The 15,038-nt window shown below is 37.4% G+C and overlaps 1 protein-coding gene across 1 annotated transcript in view; it reads left to right on the top strand.

Moving 5' to 3' along the window:
• LOC140938503 (spectrin alpha chain, non-erythrocytic 1-like) overlaps positions 1-15,038 on the top strand; it is a 33,658-nt gene that overhangs the window by 8,566 nt on the left and 10,054 nt on the right. The window contains exons 13-40 of the mRNA XM_073387986.1: positions 59-292; positions 651-855; positions 1,351-1,393; positions 1,839-1,908; positions 2,159-2,227; positions 2,526-2,642; positions 3,234-3,360; positions 3,472-3,524; positions 3,815-3,884; positions 4,688-4,755; positions 5,111-5,260; positions 5,346-5,438; positions 6,227-6,358; positions 6,773-6,924; positions 7,547-7,661; positions 8,616-8,699; positions 8,776-8,880; positions 9,330-9,421; positions 9,832-9,976; positions 10,598-10,714; positions 10,805-10,869; positions 10,986-11,085; positions 11,637-11,785; positions 12,198-12,246; positions 12,544-12,794; positions 13,419-13,581; positions 13,863-13,947; positions 14,314-14,498. Of these exons, the coding sequence (XP_073244087.1) occupies positions 59-292; positions 651-855; positions 1,351-1,393; positions 1,839-1,908; positions 2,159-2,227; positions 2,526-2,642; positions 3,234-3,360; positions 3,472-3,524; positions 3,815-3,884; positions 4,688-4,755; positions 5,111-5,260; positions 5,346-5,438; positions 6,227-6,358; positions 6,773-6,924; positions 7,547-7,661; positions 8,616-8,699; positions 8,776-8,880; positions 9,330-9,421; positions 9,832-9,976; positions 10,598-10,714; positions 10,805-10,869; positions 10,986-11,085; positions 11,637-11,785; positions 12,198-12,246; positions 12,544-12,794; positions 13,419-13,581; positions 13,863-13,947; positions 14,314-14,498 (3,288 nt within the window). The remainder of the gene's footprint in view (positions 1-58; positions 293-650; positions 856-1,350; positions 1,394-1,838; positions 1,909-2,158; positions 2,228-2,525; positions 2,643-3,233; positions 3,361-3,471; positions 3,525-3,814; positions 3,885-4,687; positions 4,756-5,110; positions 5,261-5,345; positions 5,439-6,226; positions 6,359-6,772; positions 6,925-7,546; positions 7,662-8,615; positions 8,700-8,775; positions 8,881-9,329; positions 9,422-9,831; positions 9,977-10,597; positions 10,715-10,804; positions 10,870-10,985; positions 11,086-11,636; positions 11,786-12,197; positions 12,247-12,543; positions 12,795-13,418; positions 13,582-13,862; positions 13,948-14,313; positions 14,499-15,038) is intronic.

The raw sequence follows: 15,038 nt of genomic DNA, 5'->3' as shown, positions 1-15,038 counted from the left end.
TGGGTTCACTGTGGTCTAGGAACAAAATGATGTAGTCCTGTTGTTTTGAATTTTTCAGAGCATTGATGAGTATGCAAACCGCCTTATTGATAGTAACCATTATGCATCAGATGAGGTGCGTGAGAAGCGTGATGGTATTCTGGAGAGGCGTCAGAATATAGAGGAGTTGTCAAAGGCTCGTAGGGCAAAACTTGAGGAGTCTCGTAAGCTTCAGCAGTTTGAGAGGGATGCTGATGAGGTGAAAAGCTGGATTAATGAAAAACTGAAGACTGCTTGTGATGAATCTTATAAGGTAACTTTGGACTAAATTATCCTTGCATCTACTGCCTCTAAACTATACTTAAACTGCAAATAATATTTTGCATAAACTGTCTGCTTAATAAAATCAAAGTACATATACGATATGGGCATGTCTTAAGACCAAACTCACTATATGTAGTCGCTGCATACTGCTACACCTACACAAGTATACAAAAAATTGACCAAATGGCATATTTTGATGCTGGCCTTTGATGTGAACTGCAGAGTGGAGTCCATTAAAAATAACTTATATCAATAAATAATTATAAATTACAGAGTAAAAAAAAATTATTTAAGTTCTAGATGATTTCTGGAAGGTGCCTTTTATTCACTATAATCATGTCTTTCAGGATCCAACAAATCTGCAAGGAAAACTGCAAAAGCATCAAGCATTTGAAGCTGAACTGAATGTCAATCAAAGTAGACTTGATGCAGTTGACAAGACTGGGGAACAGCTGATTGCAGATGAACATTATGCTTCTGATCAAATCAGAGAGAGACTTGATGAACTGCATAAGTTATGGGCCTACCTGTTTGAGAGGTCAAACGATAAAGGTTAGATTACCAGTGACCTGTAAATAACTCCTTAGAGTAACCAAAGTCAACTTTCAGAAAAATTTCCTCTTTAAATGATGTGCTGTACAGAAAAACAGCAGTAGCCTACAAAGCATTCGATCATCCACACGTTGGAAAGTGTGTTCAGTGTGTTCACATTATTTTACTTTTGCTGTAAAACGTTTTCCTGCATAACTATATCTGCAAATTGTTGACATACTTTGTTCAATAAGGTAGCACTTATGGCTGGTAAGACAGAAAGTGAGTAGCAAATTTGGGCAAATGTTTTACTACATTCAGGTAGAGTACAAAAATGCAAATTAAGGAAGAGTATTAGTCTTTGGTGTATACATGTAGTTAATCAGGTGAACAAATCAACAGTGTCATGTCAACAACACTTCTGTCAGCACGAGTGCATCAACCTGCAAGACTAAATTAAATTCAAATATTTATTTCATGATGACCCTCCTTATTTTACTATTATTTTCTATTCAGGCAATAAGTTAAAGGAAGCCGCACAGCAGCAACAATTTAACCGGTCAGTACTTAACATTTATACCATGTTTTCTAAGAATCGCTGGTTTCTGGTTGGTCTGGAATTGTTAATAGCAAATGACCATAATCCTGAGAAAACTGCTGACATTTCGCGATGTCACTGCCGGTTTCCCCCCAAAATGTCACTACCCAGATCTGGTAAGTGTCACATCACAGTGCGTCATCAGTATGGAATGTCTGCGCTCATTTCTCAGACATCATTTCACGGGGAAACCAGTGGTGGCATCATGAAATGTCAGCAGTTTTCTGAGGTTACATTTTCACTTCCTTTGTTCTATCTTTATTATTCTACATCACTTGCTCATTTACATAACCAAGAGAGGAATGATTTGAAACCCCTTCATCTTCAAACTTTAACAAAATATTTTTTTGTGGTTGTTTGCATTTCTCGACAACTAAATCAACTGACATCCTTGTTTTTTTCTCAGGGCTGCTGAAGATGTTGAGCTTTGGTTTTCAGAAGTTGAAAATCTTCTTGCTGTTGAAGACCTTGGAAAGGTTTGTTACAGACTGTCACTTGAACCCACTCATGTTTAAGCAGTTTTTTAGCCTAGACAAAAAAGTTATTTTCAAACTGACCTTTCAAAGAGACTGTGGATTTTTGGGAAGTTTATTCCTCCTAAACTACATTATGTAGTCTTGTCATACCCTTCGGCATCAAGCCTTAGTATATACTATCTGTAAAAAAGAAAGTGGTTTACTCCCTTGCTCATCATTGATAATGTTACCTCTATTTTTATGTTTCTAGGATCTGACAAGTGTCCAGAATCTTCAAAAGAAGCATGGAATGATTGAAGCTGATATTGTGGCCCGTGCGGTGAGTAATGAATAGGGTGCCTGTAAAAACTCTCAGCAACTTCTTATATACTGCTGAATTCTCCTTATAAATTACCTTGTCTTTTCTAGTAAAGCAAAAAGAAAATTTTCATTTACATTAACAGTTTATTAAAGAAGTGTACTGGTCTAAGTTTCATGTCAAAGTTTCCCTTCATTTCACAAGCAACTGTTCATTTTTGGAACTTTTGATTGAAGCCAAAAGGAAACATGTCGTATTATAGTAACATTAATTTGGAAAGCTTAACTTTTGATTTCTATTATTTTTTCATGTTTGTTAGGAGAAAATTGAAGTTGTTAATGCCCAAGCTGACCTCTTTGCCGAGGCTGATCACTTTGATGCTCCAGCTATTGCAGAGAAGAAAGAAGTTCTGAATGCCAGATACCAGCAGCTTCAGGTGAGTTTTTTTTTCTTTTTGTTGTTCTACTTTAGCTGGTTGCTATCCTATAGTCTACACTTTAAAGCTTGTTTAATGCAATGAGCCATTAGGTTGCAAGTAGGACAATACACAAGCAGTGTTTGTGAAATACTGTTTTGTTTAAAGGAGTATGTATTCTGAGGGCACAAGAAGAGCTCATTTTGGCTAGGGTCAGGTCACTTTATTTTAGGCAATTTCACATTACCCAACAGTCACACAAGGAAATGAAATCCCAAATAACTCCATTTGTTTTAAACTATAGAGGACACAAATGTACAGAAAAGCCAAAAGGAAGCATCCATGGGCAAATTTGGAGAAGACTACTTAGAATAGTAGATTGGATTAAAATTTATAGTTAACACAAAAATAGGAAAAATCACTAAAAATATCTTGAAAGCCGAGCTAGGATGACATTTCCCTTCAAATTGGTCATTTATATTTCATAAAGACTACCTAGTGAGGTCTTAAGACTACTGTAGTTGACCAAAGCGATGGGAAACATGCTTTTTGCTGCCTGTAGTATAGTTATGGATTGTAATTAATGATTACATTTTTGAAAAAAAAATACAGGCTCCACTCCTGGCTCGTAAAGCAAGACTTGCAGATGCTGAAAGACTAAAACGATTCCTTCATGACGTTGAAGATGAAGAAGCCTGGATCAGAGAAAAAGAACCCATTGCTTCATCCAAAAACACAGGTACATGTAAAGGGTTATTAATTAGTTTGTTCCCATTATTGTAAAGAGATGAGGTAAGATTGAAATTAAAATGTGCCTAATGTTTTGTGTTTTCGTTTTCACACTTTTTAGGGCGAGATTTGACAGGAGCTCAGAATTTGTCCAAGAAACATCAGGCATTAATGGTAAGAATGAAGGAAACATGTATGTCAAACATACAGATACTCTTTTTTTTTTTTTACACGTTCGTATTTTGAACGAGTTTTTTAGCTCTTTGACGTAACGTGTTAAAATAAATGATTGATTGATTGATTGATTGATTGAAAAACTGCTAAGCTTATTACAGAGGAAAGTCTTTAAAGCCATCTGGGCAAAAACGACATCTATGATTGTTTCTAAAAAGATTTTAGCTGTCTCATTGCATTTTCCTTGTGGTGCTGTGTTTAATTCAATCTGTATCAATTCTCTTTTGCAGACTGAAATTGCTGGACATGAGCCTCGTATCAGGGCAGTATGTGATAATGGTGTTCAGATGATTGACAACGGTAGGTATTAAGAAAATGAGTATTTTTACAGGGAAAAGGCATGTTCAGAATGATTAATATTCAAACTTCATGTTCTGTTCAACATTCTGGTTGTTCATTAGCCGATTTGAGTGTGTTTATTAACTGAGTATAGCGCGGGAACCTAAGAGAGAAATGTTATCTTGGCATTACTGCACTTTTCACAAATATGAGAATTCTGAAGTTCAAAAGCCAACTAACGATTGTATTTTTCGCTGCCGTCAATCATCTCAACGGACCTCTTAGGAAACAAAGCTTTAACGGGTTTAAAAGGTCATGGTTTTTGATTTGTGATTGGTGGATTTCGATCCTTTTTGTGTATTTCTGTGTAAGAAGGTTTGTTGCTTGTGATAGTAATCATTATTAACAGCAGCAAAAAATGCAATTTTGAAGACGGCTTTTGAACTTTAGAGATTGCATATTTGTGAAAAGCGCAGTAACTTTTAATATTATTGTATAAATTATCATTCCTTTGAATTTGTTTACATTGCTATTTGGACATAAAGAAATTTTCACAACTTCTTGCTGCTGCTTCCATCATTGTTTGATAAGGAATCATTTCCTTTGCAATTCAGAGCACTCACTGTGAATAAAGAAAGTTCTAGAAACAGCATGTTCTTTCTACAGCCAATATGTCATCAGTCTCTAAACCTTTACTTTTGGCCTGAGTAATCTTAAAGTGCTGTGTTACTGTTGTGCTCTCCTATCTGTTCAGTGATGTTATGGATGACACTCTGAGTTACTTTGTGCCATAACTGCTAATGTCAGTTTCTGTTTTGCTGTAGGACATTTTGCTTCTGATGAAATTAAAGAGAAGATTGATGATCTTGATCAAAAATGGGTTGACTTTAAGGTGTGGTCCTTTTTCTCTTCATTGCAACTTTTATAGCTCTTTCAGGTGATGAAAAAGCTGACTTCCCTTTGGTGACAAAGAACTTCATTTTAGAAAACACAGTCAAATCGTCTTAATATTGATACCAATGCTAGGGAAAAGTCCTTTATCACAGAGGTGTGTTCAGAGATTGTCGGAATTTAGGCACCTTTGGGACAGAGAAAGCATTTTCCTGTCGGGAGGCATCCCCATCTATAGGGAGAAATTTGACTGTACCTACACTTAAAGTGTTGTTCGGTGTACATGTAAGAAAGTTTGGGGAAGGAGGGGAACATAAAGGCAGACAAAATATTAAAAATATATCGTGCTGTTTTAGGACAAGGCAGCTGCAAGGAAGAGTGACCTTGATGATTCTCTCCAAGCTCATCAATACCTTGCTGATGTTGCTGAAGCTGAGTCATGGCTGAAGGAAAAAGAACCAATTGTCACCAGTGATGACTATGGCAAAGATGAGGACAGTGCACAGGTATGAAATACATCTACATTCATGATGTCTTGGTTCTTTTTGTTTGTAGTTTTGCTAACAGTTATATTTTGTTTTCTTCTTCCAGGCATTGTTGACCAAACATGTTGCCATCATGTCAGACTTGAGAGCTTATGGAACTGAAATCGATGGACTACGAGAACAAAGTCAAAACTGCAAGGTCAGTACTTTGGTCACATTTTCTGTTGGATTGCAAATTCAACTCAGCTTCTTGAGACATAGACTTGCCCTTTTCAAGTGTCTTAAGGATGCCCATGATATTTGTCAGATGGAAAAAAGTTGTTTTTCTTTTAATGTCTTAGTTTTATAACAGCTAGTTTGACAGCTGAGGTGGATATACCTCTTGTAATTTCTTGGATATAACCCAAGCTTATTTTGCGAAAAAATGTAAAAAATAAATCAAAGGGTTTATTTTTTAAGGAAAAGTATGGTTTCTGGGGTGCACAAAAATATCATTAAAGTCTCATAACTTGGCTTCTATATGTCGTAGCAAAAAACGTTTTTCAGCATTTTACTCCTCCTCTAATTCTCTTTCGGATATAAGTTTGACTGTGAAATTAAAAAATTCATTTAACCTATTTTGGTGATGTCAGCCCTTGTGTCATCATAATTTGACATTTGGCATCAAATGAAAACTTAAAATCACCTGGTCAACAATTGAAGTCTATCTGGAAAGTTTGGCCAAGAAATGAAGATAAATGTAAAAGATACGTAAATTTAGTCTGTATGACTGATTTGAGGGGTGGTTTGGCCCCAGCATGGAGTTCAAAATAACCAGAGCAGATGTGAAGGCTGGCTGTCATTGATGGACATTGTTCGAAATTGAAGCTGTTGAAGGGACAGACCACATTTTCTGCTCTAATTTCGAAACCTCCCTCTCCCCCCATCAAAAATCCAGTTTTATTTTCAAAGTTTGAAGTTTTATGCTATTATAATTTCTTTTCTCAGGAGTCAGCTCATATCAGTGACCTCTCTGATAAAGAATGTGTAGTTGCACTGTATGACTACCAAGAAAAGACTGCAAGGGAGGTATCTATGCAGAAGGGAGATGTCTTAACGCTGCTGAACTCCAGTAACAAGGTCAGACATTATCTGCATGAAAAATGGTTGCTGCTACATTGACATATTTTACATTTTTTGCAATTTCTTTCATTGATCATCTTACAAAAGACTACAAGTGGTTAAGTATAAAATTCTAAATCTGGGAAATTTGATGGTCATTCTAATAAATAATAAATTATCAAATTAAAAGAGCACTCTTAAGAGGCCTTAACTATTCACCATGTTGAACTGAAACCTTCAATTCATTATGCTTTTTGTTTAAGTTCAAAATAATGACTATCAAGTTTGTCATACATACACAGTTTAGTCATCTTGTATGCCAGTTGATTGCTTTGCAAGAGGAATGATATTGCAGTGCATTATGTTGCTGTACCAAAATGGACAAGGACCAACATTTTTCTGAATCCTTGCTTTTACCCATTTATTTCATAGGATTGGTGGAAAGTGGAGACAAATGACAGACAGGGTTTTGTTCCTGCAGCATATGTCAAGAGGATTGACTCGCACAGAGCTTCCCAAGAGATCCTTGCACAAGCTCCTGAAGTTGATTCTGTTACACAGAGACAGCAGGCTTTAGATGAAAAGTGAGTGTGTGCTGATTAATACACTTCTGCTACCTTGTACCATATTACTTTTTATTGTCCAGTTTGCACTAGGATGTAACCTTTTTGTGACTAAGGCGCGGTTCAGAAGCCATACTTCTCATGCTCTGAGCCACATCAAACACAATGAATTAAGTTCATGAGAATTACAGCATCTGAATCTATTCAACACGGCTAATTGAATGCGGATTGCTCATGCCTGGCTCAGCTGGGAGTAGTGGCTCTGGAACGACATTGATTCAGACATCAAACTTCTTGAGCTGAAACAAATGCATAAATTTTTACAAAGCAGGTTACCAAAATTCACCCATTTTTTTCCCCATTTAGTTCCCATAGAATTAAAGATCAGCTTCTGAATAAATTCAGCTGTCGTAAATTAATTTGAGTCAGCCTAAAATGGAATTTGATTTGGCTTATGTAAACTACAGCGTCTGAACTGGTGCTAAGTATCCTCAAAACTTGATCAAACAATAGGGATTAATTGATAAGTAAACACCCATTTCATAGCATTACTTTTGTAAACTCAATCCTGCATCAGGTGTTAAAGGAAAACCAGTTGCGACATGTTTACTCATTAGTTTTCTGTTTCTTATTTGTGTGACAGGTATCAAGACTTAATGGACAAAGGAGAGGATCGTAAAAAGAAATTGGAGGACTCCATTCAGCGTTACTCTCTCCTGAGAGATGCTCATGAGCTAGAGTCCTGGATTAATGATAAGGTCTAAACTGATTGATTTACAGTGCGACTATTGTAACCGGGGCCACTTAGACAAAGGTGACCAATCAGATTACAGGAAAATAACAATACATTCCAAGAAAGTTGGTTGTGGGCCAATCAGGAGCTCGTAATAAAAGAATAAGTTACTTGAAGCACAAAATTTAAACTTGATAGCAAACGTTATTCAAACTTTGTTTTTCTGTTCGAGACTTTACATATAACTCCCAGGAGACATATTTGTCTGATAGAAGCTGTTGTTTCGTCATCTACCAGCAACCATTGCTACCATTGCTCCACATTGCAATAACATCATGACCTAAAGTCAAAAATTAAACTAACGTTTACGGTTGCCTGCGTCATTGACTCTAACAGACCTCTCAGGAAACACAGGCTTTTTTTCAACGGGTTCAAAAGGTCAGGTCTGTAGGTTGTAATTTGTTGATATCGATCTATGTTGTTTATTTTGATTAAGATTGACTACTAACTTTCTCCGAATGTATTATTTTCCTGTAATCTGATTGGTCCTGGTTATAGTAGTCCCGCTGTAACAGACGTTATTCAATCCTTGAATAGAAATGAAGCATCACGCACAAACAAGTATTCTTTAACATATAAAAAGCTAGGCTACAGAGACTTAACTGTACGGAGTCTTAAACATTTACAATATTTTGTACTGAGACACCAGCATCCCTTTTAGACAATATGTCTTGTACTATTAATAGTATTTATTAGTGTTATTATTAATATTAATATTTATTACACTAAAACTCCTGCTAAATAAGTAATGCATGAATGCTTCAAATTTGTTCTAACAGCCGTACAAACAAGGCTTGGAATTAAAAAGGACTGTAGTAATCATACTTACATGCTCAACATTTTGATATCGAAAAAAATAAGTTTTTTTATGCCGCTAGTTATTGGAGTGCTGACATTTGGTGGGTATATTCCCTTTCAGGAAGCCATTGTAACTTCTGAAGAGGTCGGAAAGGATTTTGAGCATGTTGAAGCACAACAAAAGAAGTTTGATGACTTTGAGAAGGTATGTGATAATGATTGTACTCACTTAGCAGGGTCTTTTTTGGTAACTAACATGAAATAATGTGCTTTTTACGTAGGACATGATCTCCAAAGAGGTTCGCATCAGAGAGCTGACTATACTTGCTGAGAAGTTGAAGGTTGAACACTATTCTGAATATGAAATGATCCGTGAAATGATTGAGGTAAGGCCAGCTGATTGAAAAAATAACTGACTGACTGACTGAATGTTCAGAGCAAATAGTTTTTTTTTTCCTGGACCGTAAATTTTAATTTTGGCTCACCATTTTACTATCTCACTGAAATAATAACCCACTGAATGACTAACTGTGAACTGAGTGTCTGACCAGTAGAATGCTTGCTCACTGACTATAAAAAGGACAATTATATATTATTTTATTGACTTCATTATGTCATTTATTTTAACTCCAAACTGTGGCATTGCACTATAATTAATTGAGCAGTCCCAATCATCTTCATCTAACATCTTGACTTACCAGTTCACTCTATCAGTAGGTTAATTGTTTGATGACTGATCAATAAAATGGCCTAACAAGTCATATAAAATGATTATATTTCCATCAAAGCAAGTAAAATAACTGTATTTTATGAGGTGTTGGCTTTCCTTTAACAGCGACTAAATCAGAAGTGGAAGAACCTAGTGGTCATGTCTGAACAAAGGAAAGAAAACCTTGACAATGCCCAGGAGATTCAAAGATTCCACAGGTAATGGACACTAAAGGTTTCCACTGCATTTTAAATTTACACTTTGCTTTCTTGGCCATACTGGGTTTGTCCCTTGAATCTAGCCAAAAGATACTATCCTCTGCTTCTCAATTCTGACTCGTTTGTGGTACAAAGACATCTAAGATCTCTAGATTGGTAACTGGGGTGAAAACACACTTTTGAGGAAATCCTGGCAAAAAGTATGAGAAACAAGGAACTCATTAGGATGTCTGGCCATTTCTTAAGATCCTCACAAAATAAAAACTATCACTACAAAACATTGTCTTGGTTAATAGTAATGATCTTCTAAAGTAAGGTTGTTTTTGACTCGATTTTGTAACATTTTCTTGTGTGAGAAAAGCAAATTTTATTTTGTGTCTTTATACTAAATGATTGTGTGGTGTTTTTAGGGATGCTGATGACACTAAAGCTTGGATCTCGGAAAAAGACACAGCACTGTCTACATCAGATTACGGCCGTGATTTGGCTAGTGTCCAGGCCTTGCAGAGAAAGCATGAAGTGTTAGAGCGAGATTTGGCAGCTTTGGAAGAGAAGGTTTGATAAACAGTTGTTAAAGTGTGGTTCGCAAATACGCCAAATTTGGCGTATTTTACGCCAAAATTGTTCAGATGACTCCACAGAGGTTACGGAGGGAGTCACTTCGACTTCAGAAATTTTCGGTAACAAACAGGGAGCCACTTCGACTCCAGAAATTTTCGGTAACAAACAGTTTTGTCCCTACCTTTTTCACAACAAATGCAATTTACGTTAATTGTAAACGTTGTAAACCTTAATTAAATCATCAAAATTAAAGAATGATACTGCACGACAAAACAGGAAGAGGGTAAATTACGATCAAAGTTTACTCGATGACCGCCATCATGGATTTGAGCTTTCTAGGTCAGTGGACCCCAACAGCTACACCGTGTATCCATCACGATAGTTATTCATGCCAGGACCACGTGCTGTAAAGTCTGAAAATGGCTTTTTTCTTTGTGATACTTGACTCCAAATTTTCCAAAATGACTCCAAAATTTGTGAAGCGGAAGTCACAGTGACTCCACTCATCAATAAAATTTGCAATCCCTGTTTTTAGCATTGCAGAAGCATGCCACTTCCAAAGGCATAGAGTTATAATTTCAACAATGCTCTGTATGCTGGATTTTTTCCCACCAGGTTCGAGAATTGAATGTGGAAGCAGCTAAACTGACCTCCAGCCACCCGAATGCTGCGCAGGACATTGAATGGAAGAGACATGAATTAGAAGAGGCTTGGGCAAGCTTACGTGAACAGGTCTGTTGCTTACTCCTTTGTTTCACAGTGAAAACTAAAAAGTTATTGTTTTCAGTTGAAATATTTCTTTTCTTTTCTTCTTTTTATTAGGCTGCTGCAAGGAAGGGCAAGTTAAGAGATTCATATGATTACTTCAACTTTCTCAATGAGTTTAGGTAAGTTTGATTTCCACCTTTTCCAGTCTCCAGGCCATGCCTTAGCAGATCTCAGTACAATGGCCCCTTACAGCTTATTTCCGACTTGTGAATTAGTGTTGTTTTGCCATTTTTAGAGATCTCATGTCCTGGATCAATGGTATCATGGCTCTTGTTACATCAGATGAACTTGCTAAAGATGTGGCCAGTGCTGAAGCTCTCTTGGACAGACACCAGGTAATAACATACCACAAGTATATGGAGACCACCCTTGTCTTATTTAAACAGAGCAAATGGCACACATTCAAGCATACATATGAGTTTTTGTCTGTTGAACTGTGTTAGGTAACAAAATACCCTATTAACAAGGATAGTATTAAAAAGTTTAAGTGATAACTAAACCTAAGGTCCTAGAAAACTTTAAAGGGTCGTGAAAAAGTTATTGAAAGTTGCGGAATTTGAAGAGAACAAAACGTTACAAACCCTGAAATACTGACTGGACTTAAAGAGCCATTGGAGCACTGTCAATGAAGTACATGTACATGACTTGAAGACAAGATACTAGCAATAATTACTAGTGATCATGATACTGTACTGTCACTTAACTTCTTCTCCGGACTGATGAAGACTAAGTTATTTGATCAAAATATACCAGATCTATCCCTATTGCTCTTAGTTTTGTCTTTGTCTAAAAGGTGGCAACAGTTTAATATTTTCATAGAGGGATTTTCTTCATGAATAAGAGTGGTTTTCTTTAAATGCTGACATCTCTCGGGGTTATAATACAGGAACACAGAGCAGAAATTGATGCACGTGATAGTACTTTCCAAGCTTTTGAAGATTTTGGCAAAGAGTTACTGGATAAAGAACACTATGCCAGTCCTGATATCCGTGAAAAATTGGACACAATGGCTAAGGAGCGAGAAGAACTTGAAAAGTAAGTGTCCCTATTACACTGTGTGCAAAACCTGGCCGAATCGAAAATATTGCTTTTGCTTTTGGCTTGTAATGTACTTGCCGTTTGGGGAGCGAAAAGGATCTCTATATACAAGGCCTGAGAATCAGTAGACTTGCTAAATACATTTTTCTTAACAGCTCTTGGGATAAAGCATCTGCCCTGTTTTTGATTTGCTGGGGGTTTGTTGTCTGTAGACGACTCAGGATTTTCTTTTGTGCCAATGAGATAATGAGTCTCACAGCTGCTCAATAAACAGGCATATGTCTGCCAGCATTTTGGATGTTTTGAAATGAGCCGCAAGCAATGTTTCATTAATTTTAAGTTCTATAAAGACAGGTCTACCGTGTCTGAATGTCTGTTTTCCTTATGCATTGGAATGCGTTTATTACAGGGCTTGGGCTGCTCGCAAGCAGAGGCTTGATGAATGCTTTGAACTGCAGGTCAGTAGAATTACTCTAGCCTGTTCTGTGTACGATTTCTTCTTTACCTATACTCTTTGATAACTTAGCCGTTTTACTCACTCACTCACTCATCCTCTTCATCCCGGCTGGAACATAAGGCTGCAATCAAACGTCGCCATTCAACCTTGTCCTGAGCTTTGGACCCAATTCCTCCAGGTCTTTCATCACTATTCTCCTCCAGGTGGTTTTTGGCTGGCCTTTTTTCCTCTTCCCAGTTGGAGATCATCTCAGGGTTAACTGTCTCACTAACACAACCTATCTGGTTAAATCCAACAGCTGTTCAACCGTGATGCTGAGCAACTGGAGCAGTGGATGGCCACCCGTGAGGCAATCATTCAGAGTGAAGATGTTGGAGAAGCAGCTGAAGGTGCAGAAGCTCTTATTAAGAAGCATGAAGACTTCACCAAGACTCTGGCTGTTCAGGATGTGAAGATCAATGCTCTGAAGGACAATGCAGATAAGCTGATTGAAGCTAATCACTATGACTCTCCGGCAATTGCAGAGAGGATTGCTACTGTTTTGGCTAGGTAATAAAACAGTCTTTCTTTTCTCTCACCATTGCAACGACAGCTTTTTTTAAAAAAATTATTTGCAGGTCCCATTCCTATTCGTGATATAAAATTTTACTCCACTTACAACTTTTTTCAGAACACTTTAGGAATCCAATCACCTTCTTGTATAATGTCAAAAAACGGCTGGAGCAATGAACTTATGCATTGGTGGACCACCAAATTTCTTCCCCAGGTTCAAATACAGATATTTAAACAAGAAAACCATCCCCACTCCCCCCACTTCTGGTCATATTCTGTTCACAAGAGCGTTGTAGTTAACGTGTATTTAATACACGTTAACTACAATTCTCTTGTGAACAGACATCTTGCTGATACAGAAAACTTAGAGTTGTCAGAGTTGGTCCCTGCCTTTCTTTACTCCCTTTTACACCTCTGAGATGGACACTTATTGCTGGCCTCAGTGGTTTCTGTCTTAAAAGGAGTTGACTGTAGTCCCTTTCAACAATGTGTAAAGTAGAAAATGTGTACTGTATCATAACCCTTGTAACGCTACCTTTATCATAACATGTACAAAGGTATCATTGCAACTCTAGTTGTAACTGCTTGTCTTATGTTCTTTCCACTTATTTTGCTCTGCAGGTGGGCTACACTAAAGGCAGCACTTGTTGAGCGTCGTTCCAAGCTGGGTGAATCTAAAACCATTCAGCAGTTCAGCCGTGATGCTGAAGACATTGAGGCTTGGGTCAGTGAAAAGCTGCAGACTGTTCTGGATGAATCTTACAAAGATCCAACCAACCTACAGGTGCGATTCAGTTATGTTTAGCTTGAGCTCAGTCATGTTCATCATCATATTATTGCTGCAATAGCTTTATGCAGGGCAGCAGACAGATAGTAAATGAAATGATCAGCCATAATGGATGTAGTTTTCTGGCAAATTGTTCTTCTTATTGCAATCTCTGGAGAATATTGTGAACAATGCACAAGACAATTCTCTGGCAATTATATTGAACTGTTACCTTTTAGATGAGGGGAAGTTTTTTTTATTCAGTCTTTTAGAAAACTTTTATGTTTTTGTTTTTTCAGTCCAAGTTCCAGAAGCACCAGGCATTTGAAGCTGAAGTGTCAGCCAATCAAGAGCGGGTTTTAGAGACAATCAACTTGGCAGAAGGTAAAAATGATATTCTTCAAACGTAAAGTCTTACTCCTGAGCCAGATATGGAGATGTGTTGAGGTTGTAACTTTTATTTCACTTGGTGAAATTCTTTGCTCTGACCGGCCAATTAAAATCTTTTCAACAGGATCCCTTCTCCATGGTATCCGGCCTTTTTCAGTATTATAAGAATGAAACAACTTTAAGTTTTGTGTTTCAGGAGAAGATTAAGTGCTTTCTCATCTTAAGGACTTTTTGAAAGTAGAATTCCAGCAAATTTTATGATGGCCACATCCCAGTGTCTTTTCTGCTTCCTGATAAAGTGGAGCTGGTTACACGAAAACAGGTGTTGTTTTTGCTGACTTTTTCCTCTTTTCTGTGCAGGTCTTATTGAACAACGGAAGTGTGCAGGAAGCGAGGAGATTGTTAAGGAAAGAATCACTAAACTTCAACAGCAGTGGGAATACTTGGTACAGAAATCCAGCGAGAAAAGCCAGCACCTAAAGGAATCTAATCAGCAACAACAGTTCAACAATAATGTCAAAGAGTTGGATTTCTGGCTTGGAGAGGTAAGATAAAATTCCCTGACCTGTGGAGTTGTGTTGGCAGATGAGACCACTCAGAAGTAACTTGAAGGTTTATGCAAGGGACAATAAAGTCTTCAGTGTCATACGCAAGACACGAACTGTCTGGAGAGGCTAGTTTTGTGTGCTCAAAGCTTGGATTGTTCATTACTGGACGAAACAGCACAGGAACCCTTAGGGCGCCAGTCAGAATTAGCCAGCCAGACCGGTCATTTCAAAAATGAAATAGGCCATCTTAAAGAGTTTTTCTAAAAAACACGCCATCAACCCCATGCATATTATTCAGCAAATGACTAATTTGGCCAGACAGATTTGATTAAAAGTGAAACTCTCATAATGACAGGATTGGTCTGGCTGCCCAGTTCTGACAAATGGAAAGTTCCCTTCGTTTGTACCCATGGAGATCAAGAGAGAATGCAAAGGAGGCAATGTCTTTCATGGTGGAGAAGGAGGATTAGGAAAAAAACAGTGGTAGTTCCTAGTTGTCGTTGTATAATGATTAAAGCTCCCTTTACATTTGTATAC

This window comes from Porites lutea, chromosome 5, assembly GCF_958299795.1.
Source record: "Porites lutea chromosome 5, jaPorLute2.1, whole genome shotgun sequence".
Taxonomy (NCBI): Eukaryota; Metazoa; Cnidaria; class Anthozoa; order Scleractinia; family Poritidae; genus Porites; species Porites lutea.
The sequence above is the reverse complement of the archived record's forward strand: the minus strand, read 5'-3'. Positions and strand labels throughout refer to the sequence as shown.